Consider the following 15,283-nt stretch of genomic DNA (forward strand, 5'->3'; position numbering starts at 1 on the left):
TATTTGATTAAGTTTTTAAAGACAATCAGGATTTTTTCAATGTAATTGAATAATTACAAGCCCTATTCCCTGAAAATATTGAGCAAATGGATAGCGAGTGGGGAAGAAAGTCCAATATTGTGTTATTTGCTAGTATCTATGGAAAGACCGTGAGGTGGCACTGCATGAGGGACCCCACTAAACTGCTTCCAGCCACGCAGACAAGCATTCTGGAGACGCATCGAAGTACAGAACGCTGTACCTGAGCTGAGCAGAGGCTCCCTCTGAGCACCCCGGCATGTTCACAAAGGTTTCACCTGCCTTAGCCCCAGAATGACACAGAAGAGGGAGGGTCCCGCTCTGAACTGCCTCCTGGATGAGCATAAATGTAGGTGCTTTGATGCAGCCCCTCCGCTCTTGCTCTTCCTTCAACAGAAAGGGAGCCCACAGAGATGACCCTCACTAAACTACATGAAGCTGTCATGAAAACCACCCAGGTCATCTGCTGCTTACAAGCTAGAAGCAGAGACAACGGAGCTTGGACGAGCTGGCCTCAAACTGAGCTCAGCTTATTTCAAACTCCTCCTTTGACAATCCGTTTCCATGGATGCTAGTACAAGGCACCAGAAAGGTGCCAAAGGGGAAACGCTACAGGGCCCAACTTGAGGCACATGGCAATGAAACCTCCATGCTGGGATGAGACGGGTGTGTCAATGAGTCCCTTTGTGGCCTTCCAGCACCCAGCACTCACCCTTACTTACCAGACACTCGATCGACACTATACATCCTCTCCAGCCTTTTTCTGTGCCACCCAGTCTCACTGGATTGATGCTGCTCCAGGTCAAAGGAGTGCTGGGAAGGGGCAGCCAGCCGCGTGCAGTTTGGGCACTCCTTGGAGCCCTGCCGGCTGCCTGGCCAGCCCTTGCAATGCCTGCTAATGCCATGAGAGCCGCCAGCACTGTGCACTTGGTGGCCGTGGTGGCATTCCTCTTGGGCAGCCCCCTTCATCACCACCAGTTCCATACTTTCATTCTCATGGTCCGACAGCATCGGCCTCTCGCCAGAGATAGTGTAGACTCGTGGCTTCGGTCCCTCGCTTGGCATCTTCTCTGCCTGCTCCTCGGAGAAGCTCCTCTCAAACTTGCCGTCTGAGATGACGGAGAGCCTGCGCTTGTTCTGTGCCGCCTGCTGCATCTCAGGGGAGTCCTCCTGTCCGATGTAGGAGTCTGCTAACAGGTGATCTGAAACAAATGGCACACTTTCCTTAAAACCAAAGCACCCCAGACACTGACAAATTCAGGAGGCTCTTTGTTACTGCTGCAGAAAGGGGAAAAAAAAAAGAAAGAGAGATATGGTGGGTTCCCCTAGGAACCTTTTCAGATGAACGCATGCCCACAGCCTGGTAAACCTCCAGAGCTAGTTAGTACTGAAGTGAGAGACGTTTCTCACAGATATGCCCAATATTTTAAGCATGCAACTGGCCAGCAAACAAGGCTAGAAGCAAATGCAGCTCTCGGTGCACAGCCTGAAAATGCTTATGTGCAAAACAGCCCTTGTTCAACTGCGCAGTCCTGTCTGCTTCAATGACTTTAGCAATGCAAGGGCTACTGAGCTGGTGAAAGTTTGCAGGACAAGGACCAGCACCAACTTCTCTAAGAAGTGACAAACTCTGAGTGTTTTGTGCACCAAGTTATTGTTTTTTAGAATTAAAGGAAAGGGGCAAACCACTAGGGGCTGGGGTTTTTTCCCCCCTGATTTTCTGCCAATTGGTTTGACATGAAAGAAATGCAAAAAGACTTCAGCCAACAGCTGCAACACAGCATCCTGCTCTCTGCAGCACCCCTGGTTAGCAGGCCTCATCGTGTGTGCAGATGGCGACAGCACAGCCTGCGGAAACCGTCCTGAAGGAAAACACAGCCACTCCCTTTGTAGGGTAGGAAGATCGAAAGGAGAGAGGCCCATGAGTGCAACTATCTTTGGAGCCCACACACTGGATGAAGTGCCAGGAAATCTCAGCATTTCCATGGCAATTCCATGCATGAACCCAACAGTAGCTCCCACCCACCTGCTAATCCTTTTTTCAAGTGGCTGCTAATTACCTCTTACACTTCCCTTCAGATGGGAAGCAGCTCAGGGACTGTTAAAAAGGCTCAGCAGGGAATGCATTATTCATGTGACTACTACCCCAGAAAAAATAAAATCATTAGTGTCCAACACAGACAGCAGCATTCTAAACAGAGGCAGAAAACAAACCCAAGCCTTTACTTCACTAGATACTTAATGAACATCTTTCCTTTAGCTGCTGAGCCATGATCTGGAAAAACTCAGCAACAATCCGAGGCTTGGCTACCTTGTAGCTGGCCATGAAGCCATGAAGGAGGAAGAGACCTATCCCAAGGCAAGTCTGATGTATATGTGCAACACGGACCTTTCACTGCTGCCACATTCTGCTTCCTATGAAGTGCTCTTGTGCTCCTGTGAAAAGACCCCTCCCAAGCTGAGTTCGTACACTTTCAGCTTTTGATTCTGAAGCCCATCCTGGATTGTGCTCAAGTTGGGAAGGGCCTCTCCCCCTGCTCTATTTGCAGCCGAGGCTGAACTGAATTTAGCTGGTACTGGTACAGTGTGTCACCCTTATCCCATTTTTCTGCTTGAGATACAGCTTCCTCCAGCACCACTAGGAGATAAATACATCTTTGGCCACTCTGCTCAAGAACAACTGTCTGGACCGTTCAGGCTGACACAACTCAGGTTCGTTTCACTTGTCTCCTAGTAAGGCCTCACAGTCTCCGGATACTGTAGCTGGCAGCTGTGTGACTCCTTGAGCTGACCAGGAGAAGGAGCCTGTAGGACTCCTAAAGAAAGAACTATGCCTCTTGAATCTATAGCTGATGCCGTCTTTCCAGACTTCACATGAAGTCCAAAACACATGCCTAGGACTAGTGAGGGAGGAGTCATGCACCTCACTGATACTGTCCAGGTAAAACATGAAAGGCGAGCAGTGGTCTACTTCACCCATGGTCTCCTGCACAGAGACAGCACGGACATCTGCACCTCCCTCCAGGAAGAGAGCCTGATGGACTACGAGGGCCATCGCCAGAACAACTGCAAGCCATTCAAGTGGAAGAAGCTGCTCCACCAGCTGTCATTCAACAGCTTGTCCACCGAGTCCTATCAGCTGCAGGATACGGTGTCATGGACCAACCAGTGCAGAAAGTATTCACAGGCTCCAAAGTCTCTCCAACCACTTATCACCCCTCAAGAGGCAGCAGGCCACCACATTTGTTCTACAGCGACTCAGACTCCCTCCAGTTCCAAGACTAACCGTGCTTTAGAGTGGGCCTGTCTTGGGAAAACACCACCAAATGACTCTTCAAGATCTGCCAAGATCTGTGCTGGCTAATAGTGCCAAGCACACCATTTTTTAAATTAAAAACAAAGGCCAGTTCTAAGTACTCGTCTCAACTTGTCAAACTTACTAATCTGTGTGGGCACAATGACACTACATATTTCTTAAGACACCACAAAATAGTGGCTGACAGCTGCCCCTGTTCCTCCTGAAATGAATACTTCTATGGAAGACATATAGCCTCATTAGAGCAAACACACAGGATTGCGCACCTTTACCCACGCACTGACAGCACCGCAGTTCAGAGATCCAAGAATTTCTGAACTCTGGTATCTGTGGGTAAATGGAAAAATGAAGTGCCCAAAGCATAGTATGTCTGAAAATGCTGATGATCACAAGTGCAGAGAGACCAATTCCAGTCTCTGTTTTATAAGCATTGAGGTCTGTTCAGCCCCATAAAATTTACAGACACATAAGTGGGACATTACTGGTTTCAAGTAAGAGCCAATTTTTTACTGAAATCATGGCAGGGTTACAATTCTTGACTGGATATATTTGACATAAACTACCTGTCTGATCTAGTGTGCAAAATGCGAAGATAATCCTTTCTTCCTACCTTACTTGTCCCTTACTGAAGATGTTTTCACTTGTACTTATCTAGGAGTTTTCACGGTCTACACTACAAAGGCCTGCCACCACACCAATATGCTTTCTCTTTGTCAAACAATTGGATAATTATTTCTTTTCATTCAATTTAGCACCTTCAGTAACTACACATTGGAGAAGCAACTTCATATGCCAAGGGAATGTGACGCTTTATTCAAGACTTACAGTTAATAAAGAATTTATCTACAGAAAAAAATTAGTATGGAAGGAAAAGAGATTCAAACATCCATCATAATGAATTACTGGCTTCTAAGAACAAACCTGCACCACTTCAGGGAGCAAGTCTGCGCTAGCATTCACGCACACATGTGTTCACGTACACCAGCAGCCTGGAGACATTACCAGTGACTGGTTCCCTTGTCTGTGCTTGCAGTGAACTGGATTCAGGTGCCAAAGTACTGCACCTGCTTCCACTATGGCATTTTAGGTTAATAGTTTGCTTCTGCTAGGAAAGAAGTCAAGCTGGTCCAGAAATCAATGCTGAATTAAATCTGAGCCACAGGGATGTTCAGTGAAGAGAACCGAGAAACAGTAACAGGGGACTTAGCAGTAACTGGAATTGCCTTCTAAGAGTCAGCTGAAGCAGACTGCTGTTAACACCCTCTGCCTCGTTACTGCTGCTCTGTTTCATTTCATTTTCACATTGCTCTTGCCACCTCTCCCACAACCAGCTGCTCCATCAAACTGCCACGCCAGGCCAGGACAGCGTGACTCGGGAAGCCTGGCACAGCGCCCTCCTCTCCAGCCACTCCGATGAAGCTGACCTGGTAACAACTTCTGCTCTCCCACTTGCTTTCATCAGCAACACCTTTGTCTCACATAGCTGCAAAGCTTCCTTGGAGCAGACAAATCAGGTTCCTCAAACGGATTTCTTTCCATCTAGATTTCTGCTCTACATGGATTTATTGTGCCTGAGAAACTTAGCAGCAGATGAAGGGAAGAGGACCAATGCACTTGATCGGTAGATCATGTGTCTACTGGTAACAGAAACATCCATATCATATTTTCATCACTGCCCTGTCTACCTGGGCTAAGTCTAACAGCCTGTCCAGAGCCTGAGGGCTCGACAGTCCAGTCCCAAGGGCCACTCCACTTCTCCCCCGACTTGTTAGTTACGTGAACACGTCTCTCTGGCTTCACTTGCTCCTCTCTGATATTTCTTTCTTCACCTTCCACGCAGCACTGCCCAACACAGTCGTTAGTGCATGCGTATCACCAAAGACACGACCACTGACATGATAATCTGTACTGGTTAATTTGCGGTATCTCAGGAAAGAAAAAAATCCACATTCTCGACACATGTAGTTCCTGATAATTAGGCACTTACTACTATTAGATACTTATAAAATATCTGTTCTCATTCAGTAACTCTAACTTGAGCACTTGCTCTGACCCAGGTAACTAACCGTGAAAGGACTTTCACATTTTCTTCCGCTGTCACAGTGTTTCTCGATAGGCGGTAACACACTGGGATTAGCCTCAGGTGACTGATGCCCATACACGACAGTGGAGGGACTCACCGAGCCAAACTCGTATCTGATGCAGACTGCCTTGTAACCCCATGGGATGGGAAGTTTATAAATCAAGGCAGAATATAGCCACAAGGCATAGACAGAAGCTTAAAAAAAAAAATCCCAAATTTATTACTGTATTTAGCAGCCAAATTGATGATTAAAGCATCTTAGATTTAAAACCTCAGTTCCAGCACCAGAAGCAAAGTGGCAAAGGGGAATTCAGATAAACCCTATTAAAAAAACACCTGTCATTTCAGAAAAATAAATTTCAGAGAAAGTTCTCTCTTCCTTGCTCCACCTCAGCTGGACCTCTCTGGACCTGATGTTTATGGTACCAACTTTAAAGGAAAGAATTGTCTCAGCCACCGAAGATGAATGGAAAGACTTTAGGTTTATTATATGGACTTACAGCATTGTTTGTAGTAGGAGGAATTAAGTTAATGCTTTTTTTTATTTTACACCAGTAGGAGTCCAGGTGATACCCTCAATGAGGAGGGCGGACGGGTGCACTGGCTAGAGCCCAGGGCATTGTGAAAACAGCAACATCTTTTCAAACAGCACAGCTGAGCAGTTTCTCTTGCAATTTCTGTTCTGAGATGTCCCATTTGCCTGCCACTGACCTTCAGCTGTGCTAAGAGGCTGTCAGGTCCTGTTCTCCTCTGCTCCGTCACCGAGCATGCATCGGAGCCATAATGCAAAGCTCCCTACCACGTTAGCTCTGTCCTTCCCAACGCTAACCTACCGCAACGTGACCCCGCCAGCACGGGGCTCCTGCCTCCAGAGACAGGCTGGCAGCCAACCTCGCTGGTCTGCAGGGTTGAAACGTAGTCAAGAAATAGGCATGGTAAAACCCAGGAAATTTGTTCAAAATATTGAAGCATGGGGTAGGGAGATAAAAAATGGAGATACAACAATTAAAAAAAGGTCACAGTGGCATTTCAGCCGTGCAGTAGCTTCGGAGTCAAGTGAGCAAATGACATGCACAATGTTCGTTATGGGATTACCCGAAGCCTGACCAAGCCAGCACTGCCGTGACTTTATCGGGCACCCTGACCCTACTGCTCCCGAAGAAGGAATGTCACACGCTTCTCTGCAAAGCCACAGAGAAAAGGCAAGGGCCCCTTCAGTAAGGGAGCTGCTCTGAGAAAACAGAAGGTCACTTAATTACAACAAAATCATTCCAATTAGTCTTCTGCGCTGAAATAGGCCTAGAAAACAAACAGAAGATGCTGTTGACATTGTGCCTCACAGATCAGTAACCTTTTAGTCTGGCCTGTAACATTAATGTGAATAGATGAAATTGTTACTGTGAGACATGACCCAAAGGAGCAAGTAGCAGCTCCACCACCAGCCTTAGCATTTCCGTGGTAACATGGCAAGTTTTAGGGTACACCCACACCATACCTGTGCTGTGCGATCCTGGAAGCAGCCTGAAACCCTCAGAGATGAGATCTCACATCCCTGCTCTGCCCTGAACTCAGGCTGCCTACAAACCCATCTGGAGCACAGGCTCTTTCTAGAAAGGCCACCTCCATTGCTCAAGGCCAGCCAGACCACGTCAGCACAGGGATACACCAAGAGAGCTGGGCCAGATGCGCTGCTGGGGTCCATCCTGGGGACAGGGAAACATCCTCTAGGGAAAAAGGCAGACTCGGTGCTTACCCTGAATCAGGCTCCACTGGCAGCTCCACAGTCTGAACATTGGCAAATTAAAGGTTCCTCTTACAGCACTGTATAGCTGCAGCCTTACTTCATGGCTTCATAAAAGACACAGCTCGCAGGTCACTTGCTTAGACTGAAACACCTGCAAGCCTCACGCCGGAGTTTCTCAAGCCCATGTCAGTTCCTGCAGTGTCAGGAACCTCCTCTGTTGCAGGGCTGGCTGCCCTCCACACACACTCACACCCCCTCTTCTGAAGCAGCAGAAGCCCAGGGTGCAAACACAAGCGGTTGCTTCGGTGCAGTCTCTGCACGTGACACAGTAGCCTCGGCAAACATGTTTTTCTCCTGCCACCACTACCCATTGCTATTTGGCTTGGGGAAGCTCACAGGTGCCCTCTTCTCCTTACACACTCAGTGTTTTCACTGATGGCTGAAACATCATGCAAAAAAAAAGGAAAGAAGCAAAGATGAGTTCTTTTGAGCTTAAAAAGAAGCTTCTTCCAGTTTCAGAGAACTACCCCCTTTGGTTTGTACTGATGCAAACCAGAGTAGCCATGCTGTTTCTGCAATAACCACAGCAAACTGGGGTCAAGACCTGCTAGGCAGCTCTGGCCCAAGGCCCATCATCTCTGCAGCACCAAGCACACCTTATACTTGCTGGGATCTTTCCCTCTCTTGCTTCCAGAGCCTTTCACATGCAGCTTGCCCAGAGCAGCCAGCCTGCAGCAGGCAGACCAGCGCTGCATCCTACAGTGACAGCCCCAGCACTCCAGCAGCAGCAGTAGCTGCCTTCCAAATTACCCAACCAAGCAAAATAGAAACTGCCTGATAAAGAAGTATCAGGAAAAAACCCAGCATAACCCCCTTGCTTTCCTCAGCAAAGGATCCTTCTGCCTGAACCCCATCTCATGGGGATGCATCACTGCTCCCCCAGAGAGGAGGAAGTTTCTCAAATGCTCCACTTGCTGTCATTTTTAATTTCACTGCCCCATGCGCTTGGTATCTTTTTCCTCTCATAGTTCCAGTACATGGAGATAAAGAAATTTAAAGCAGTATCTCAATATGGGGCCTCTGACATCTAAGCTGGGAGAAGGGGACTCTGGGAATGTCCAAAACTGTTTATCCCACAAGCACTGATGAGACTCTGAGTGATTATTTCTACATTTTGCTCTCTGCAGCCTTTTTGCACCTCCCTTTCACAACATTTCAATCCTTTTCCCTGTCTTTCTTCTAGGTCTGTCCTGAGGGACACCCACTCCTACACTAAAACCATGCCACAGACAAGAATGGAAAGTCTTTGAAAGGTACCAGAAAGCTACGAGAGTCAGCCAGGACTCTGGCAACAGCCTTGTAGTCAGAATGAACGCTGAACATAGGAGAGTGCTCTTCTTGGGAACCTTCCCAGACCTTGAGTAAGCCAGCAAGAACAGAGGCAGGAAGAGAGCAGGAGATGCATTACCTCCTCAACACCAGATCCCTTAATAGATCCGCGTCCTGCCATCTGCAGCAGAGTTCAACCCTCCCTTTTTTCTAATTCCTCAGAATGTCTTGAAGATCGGGAGGAAAAAGCCTGAGTGATCCCAAGGGGACAATCCCTTCATCCTTTGCCAAGAACTCATACCCCATCACCAGGCAGCTCCCCTGTTCCAAAAGGGAAACAAAGAGAAGAAAAATCTGTATTGCCATCATCCCTGCTGTAACCTCACAGAACACGGTCAGAGCACTCTGAGCCAAGCAATAGAGGAGAGGTAAATGTACCTCCCAAGTCACCTGGAAAAACCTCCTCCAGAATAAGACATCGAAGAGTTGCATAGGGATAGTCACACTATATTTTTGAGCCATGAAATTCTCAGGCCTCACATCAGGAAGAATCAGAAGTTGTAACCAAAAACAAATACCGTCCCTCACCTCACCTTTTTCTCGCTACATGTACACCCTACAGTACCCTGCAATCCTCTTTACCTCCTGCTGATGTTCAATTCCATACCCACTGCCCTAGTGAAGGAAGCCGAGCATGGACAGACTGCAATTTCATTGAAAACAAAAGGTAAACAAAGCCTTGCAAATAACTCACCCCTCATTAAAATGCTCAGACATGGCAGCTGGCCCATCCTGCTGATATACAATCCCTCTGTAGTTCTTCATTACCACTCCCCAATTTTTCAAAGCCATTCTGCCACACACATACACACAAGCTCTCCAGAGGAGCCACCAGAAATAGACTTTGAGGTGTAAAAGTTACCACCAAAGAATGAGCTCTTTGATCAGTTGTGGAATGTCAAGTAAGAGGTGGGATGCAAAAGCCGTTATACCACCTCCTTTCCTTGGAGTCAAGAGATTCTAAAGACAAAAAAAGTCAAACCAAAATGGACAATCCTCAGAGAACAAAGTGCAGCAGAAACTGAGTAAGCTGGGGCAGTCTCTGCACGCTTGGCATCTCCACCCAGATGGTGGGTCTCCTGTGTCTGCCTGGGGAGTTACAGAGCTCCACCCTCCTGCCGAAGAGTTGAATTAGCAGGTGAAGCAGCAAAAGAACTGGCATCCCAAAGATTCATGCCCACCTCATTTTCTGCATGAGATTGTCTTCTGCAGGGAGAGAGGAGGGTTCTAGTTCATGGATCCGGAGAAGAGGATCCTGCCCTTTTCTCCCCCATCTAGGCCTCCACTGTCCCACTGATGGCTCTGCCACCTTACTGCTCCTCAAAGACCACAACCCTTTTCCCTTGCTGCATTCATCAATGACTTTAAACCTTTCTTAAACCCTTTTTTTCTGGACTATAAACTACTGAAGTCAAGGATTCCTTCCATCCACACTTAGGCTAGAGCCTTAATCCCAGCTGCAGTCTGCTGGCAGTGCAGGGAGCATCCACGTGTACAGCCTCAGTTATTACAGCGGAAAGCAGGCTTATCCCACCAGGTAAAGACACGCATGGTGAAAGCCCAGAATGCTATGAAGACATACATGCACCGAGGACTCAATTCTTCAGTGTGCTGAGCTTTCTGGACCTAAGTCACCAACACATGCAAGTAGGAATTTAACTACAGGATACTGGTGGGCTTGTACAGCTATAACACTGCTTCTCCCTGCTCTCTTCAGCCAAGCTGATGAGTTGGAGCAGATTCAGGTACTTCTATGTGCTACATCTTCAACTTACATAGAAAAGGCCCTTCATTTGTTTCACTGGAGTCATTGGATGAAAGCTAATTATACAGCTTAAATGCTCTGCTGAGCCAAAGGTGAAGTGTTCAGAAACTTGCAAAAGCAATACTGAGATATACAGAATTTCCGCAGGAAGGAAAGAGTTGACTTCTCTGTTATTGGACTACTGAGACGAACAAAAAGGAGCCGAATTTTCCACTCTCAACATTTTTATAGGATAGCACCCTTCCTACCACGGTTATTTATAAAGAAATGTTACAGAGTGTGTTAAATTATACACTGCAGAATTTCAAAAGATGACTTAAAAAATTATGATTCTTTTTTTCCCCTCTTCTATAAACATTAAAGTAATTTCTAGGGAACTTTATTTATTTCCAAGTCAATATTTAAGCATCCCGTAAGGATTGTGGTATATCCATGTGTACCTCTTGCTGCTTGATTCTTATCTGCAGCAACTAAATTTGCATGGATTCAAATACAATCTCAAGCCTGATACACCGAGGGGGCAGTGGGTATGAGAAGGCTTCCCTGAAGAGCTTACAGATATGTTACAAGCACAGAGAGGGCTTAAGCACTGGTCTGGGGAGCCTGACAGTGGCACATTATCCAGGAGTCACATCAGCTCCATTTCCGTGTTCTCCTTATCTACAGTCAGAGAGAGGAACAAGCAACTAGGAGCACCCACAAGGCTGAGTAAAACAACAGCTTTGTAAGTGCGCATCAGAGAGGCTCCTACTCCTTGGCTTTGACCAGGGCTCCCCAGGTCTCAGACACCTGAACAGATCTGCCATTTCCCCTCATTTCCATCAGAGATTCTCTTTCTGGCCTGAATGTGACCCCACAGGTACTATGAGGGCACTACAAAGTGAGCAGATGACAACACTTCTCCCTGTTGGAAACTGGGGTTGGGGACTGCAGAAAAGGACCAGCAAAGCCTCCAGCTGACAAAAGCAGCTGCAAAAATGGCCATGATAAAGGATGTTTTTGCCATTCTGGGAAGCCTCCTCAGACCTGCCCGGGTCTGTCTCTGCACTGTCTGTCCAACCCCTTCCTTCCCCCCGCCTCACAGACACTTCACTCAGCTGCATTAAACCCCAGCCTTTTTCTACCCTTCCCTTCCTACCACATGGGTTTTTCCTAGACCAAATATTGTTAAGATATGTGTCACTGGAGTTTCTCATGCCTGAAATAAAATCAAAGAAAACTGCAGTACATTGTTTTAAAGCCCTTCCATTCACAAAATTAGCACAATTCAGCCAAGGACAACTTGAAGGTCATTAGAACAGATCCAAGAAAAAAGGCAGGGACTTGTTCAGCTGGCTGTCAAAGACTAGTGCAATTGGGCTTGCTCTTTTAGCAAGAGGCGTTTCCTGCCTGTACAGGTTTAAACACACACACACACACTTACAGTTTACATACAATGGTAACATCACTCTACATTACGTTCTATTTAGTAACTTTATCCCCTGCAAAACAGTTCAATGCTACAGAACAGTCTGCTACTTGTTCACACAGGATTTTCTGTGGATTCCACAGGATTTTCTATAGGTTTTGTAGTGAATTTATTGTCTGCAAAATGTTTTCTTTCCTCACAGAGAAGATACAGCCCTGTTACAAGTCAAGTGAGTTTTTCTTGTGCTCTCTTGCCCATCAAGCAGAACTCATCATAAGCTGACAGGGACAATATCTGCGTCTAAAACATTAACACGTTAGCTCATACATGCTGGTGTCTGCCACTAGACAAGGCAAATCTCATTTTAACCCCTGTTGAAGCAAACCCTGGGAATAAATCCAGAGGTTACCTCTGCCAGCAAAGACAGATTGCTGCACATACACTAAGCACCTCAGTTAACACACTATAACTCACCTTTTTTTATTCCCCAGTGAAAGCAAGACCTAGGAGTGACAAACCAGTGCAGAAGCCTTGTGCAGCGCAGTCTTTCACTTCCCAGCTGAAGCTTCTTCCAAGGACATCAGCTCTAGGGGTGAATTTATGACAGGACACTTGTCCGCTAAAACTGAACTTGTCCCCACAGCACACCCAACCCTTGAGTCACCAAATTGCCTTTTTTCCTCAAGGGCTTCACAGATCTAGAGAGCGACTCCTCCTGCCTCTCTGCTGCTGAGATCTCACACTAACCCTTTATATGATAAATAAATGCACTTTTATTCTAAGGCCTATTAATAAATAGGTGCATGCACACACAGATATAAATAAGGTATGTCAATTCTCTTACCTGAGCCGTTTCTACCTTCGGGATGGTTTTGTGAAAGATATTCTCCAAAAGCCCTTGCCGCTCTGCATATCCAAGCATCATAGAAGGCAGCAAAGGAAAGAGAGAGATGGGTAGTGGTTAAAGGCCAAAGAAAGAAGGAACAGTTCAATATACTGCTGTTTTCCTGCAGCTGCCTTTCCCTCATCTTCAGGTGACGCCAATTTAAACATGCTGCAATAGCAGTGGGGGCTCCCTGGTTAACATACCTCAGTTTTCCTCTGGCCAAAGGGGAAAACAGAGATGGACTACAAGCCCAGGACTATTTTAGTCTTTAGCTTCTTTGTTAAAACTGAGAAAAATTGAAATGCACCTGCATTAAAATTGGCCTTCTTTCTGTGGTGCACATAGGAACTGGATCACTGTCTCTAACCACCCTGAGTTAAACTCCTTCTGGCAGCCCAGGGAAGAAGGTATCCCCGCCCCAGTCCCAACCATCATCCCACCCTTTTACTCTGGTTCTAAATGCTCCTATCTGTGAGGTATCACAGTTTAGACGTTAATGCGAATACCCATTTCATCTACTTAACCCCAAGCTCTCAAGCACCAACTTATTGGTAGTATTTGGATTACTGGATAACCTTATCTGAGGGACCCACACAACAACCCACAAAAGCAGTTCCTGGTTCTGTGATGGATTCAGGTCCCATGGATAACTAAGATTTTACTGAAATATACTAAGAATCAACCAGGCAGGGTGAGCTCAACCCTTACCACACATCAAGGCCTACATAAGAGAGCAAACCTATGAATATTCCAGCCACAGAAAAGCTTTCTGCTTTCAACCCACACAGGAAAGGAATCCTTGGTCGAGGCATGCATTCCCTGGTATACAGTAAATACAATTGCCAGTCTCTTATTGCCAGGACATTTGTAACATCCTGCTGTTGTGCCTGTCCTCCTGTACCCAACAGACCTGTGACTGAAGAGAGCTAATACCAGCTTTTCCCCAGCCATCCATTTTCCCCAGGTTTGTAGAACAATCTCTCCAAGATCTGCAGCATCACAATCAGGCTGATATTTGCCAATGGACAGTCCAGGGTGGAGGCTCGCAAACAGTAAGACGAAACAGCCACCCACCTCCTTGGCAAGCTAAGCCAACAAAACCCAACAGCCAAGCACTCTCAGCCTGCAAGCACACCAGCATCTCTTGGGGGAGGAGACGAAGACTTACTGCAAGAGAGGAAACTCTCCATACCAAAGCATCACGTCCACTGTCCTCTTCCTTCAGAGGTGTTCAACCTCAGAACATCCCTCTCCAGTTCAAGCTGCCACAAAAGGCTACGCTCATAACAGCCATTAATCATCTAAGTGGAAAATGACTTTGACCTCCAAAGCAGCCTTCTGCTTTGCTTACCTGATACAGCAGCATATCCCAACCTGTGTAGCGAGGATTTTCCCCCACTGCTTTTATACACCTCCTCCCAAAAGGGGAAAGATTAACAAAGCTACGATATACATCCCAGAGCAACTAGAGCTGGAAGGAGTGGGAAGTCCATTTGTCATCCACAGCCAGCAACAGGGGATCGATATGAACGATGAAGAAAGAGTAATTTAATCTCCCTGGGACTAAATTTCAGCACACACAAATGCAAAATACTTTGGAGCAGCGCAGCCGGAGCTGTGCAAGAAGCAAGGTTTAACCTTCTGCATCGTTACAGGCTAACATACAGCGCTGAGGTTTTTTCTGTTTCCAGATTCTTGCCTGTCTAGTACCAGGCTGTACCTTTAGACACTAGCCTGGGGTGGCAGTTGCCCAAACTGTCTTCCTCAGTGCCTAAGCACCCGCAGAGATGGTCACACAGAGGCTGTCACATGGGGGAGCTGTACAATTAGCACGCAATCCCCACTACAAAGAACAAAGGGATGACCATCATGGTTCACCCACACAGGAGGGCAAGTGCCCCATGGATGTTCCTTGCACCCACTACCTTTCTGTCTGGGCAAAAAGCAGGACTTGGTCCTGGCCCAACACACATGTAAAGTTGGGAGCTGGAGTGTGGCAACTTCAGGGAAGTAGTTGAGTCACCATCCCTGGAGGTATTTAAAAGATGTGTAGATGTGGCACATAGGGACGTGGTTTAGTGGTGACTTGGCAGTATTAGGTTTACGGTTAGACTTGGTGATCTTAAGGGTCTTTTCCAACCTAAATGATTCTCTGATTCTAACATCAGGCTATGGAGCTGCAAGAGCACTCCTGAGCTACTCCTGCACTCCATCTTAAGAGGTGGTTAAGGCTCAGCCAAAGCCACGGCTGATCTCATGTAGCACTGGCTACAGCCCCACTTTGAGCAGATGACCGGGCTCGAGGCTTCCAAGATCTCTTCCACCAAGACTTCTGGGACTCCAAGGTTTCCCATCAAAATCTGTGTCCTTGCAAGGCATCATCAACACTATTCACAAACAGGGCACTTACACCCTTGGGAAAGACTTTGAAGCTTCTCTTGTGCATCAGCAGTCATCCCATGTAGAAAAAATAACAACAAGCAAGTTCTCAGGTAAATAATCAGTGAGAGAACATGGTGATTTACACAAAAAATGCTGAAATATGATGATAAAATTTAGTCTGTAACTAGTTCAAAAGCTCCAAGAGCATGTTAGTCCATCTATCATTCTCTCCATTCAACTCTCTGCCAATGCCCAAAGCTGATCTGTCTGCCTTAAAATCTGAACCAACACT

The 15,283-nt window shown here is 46.7% G+C and overlaps 1 protein-coding gene across 1 annotated transcript in view; it reads right to left on the bottom strand.

Annotated features, from left to right (window-relative positions):
* Positions 1-12,751, bottom strand: part of NSMF (NMDA receptor synaptonuclear signaling and neuronal migration factor) — a 41,525-nt gene extending 28,774 nt beyond the window's left edge. Inside the window, exons 1-2 of the mRNA XM_009326383.1 lie at positions 12,568-12,751; positions 741-1,220 (exon numbers count right to left, since the gene is read on the bottom strand). Coding sequence (XP_009324658.1) covers positions 741-1,220; positions 12,568-12,751 — 664 coding nt within the window. The remainder of the gene's footprint in view (positions 1-740; positions 1,221-12,567) is intronic.
* Positions 12,752-15,283: the final 2,532 nt, after the last annotated feature.

The sequence above is a fragment of the Pygoscelis adeliae genome, unplaced genomic scaffold (assembly GCF_000699105.1).
Source record: "Pygoscelis adeliae isolate BGI_AS28 unplaced genomic scaffold, ASM69910v1 Scaffold436, whole genome shotgun sequence".
NCBI lineage: Eukaryota > Metazoa > Chordata > Aves > Sphenisciformes > Spheniscidae > Pygoscelis > Pygoscelis adeliae.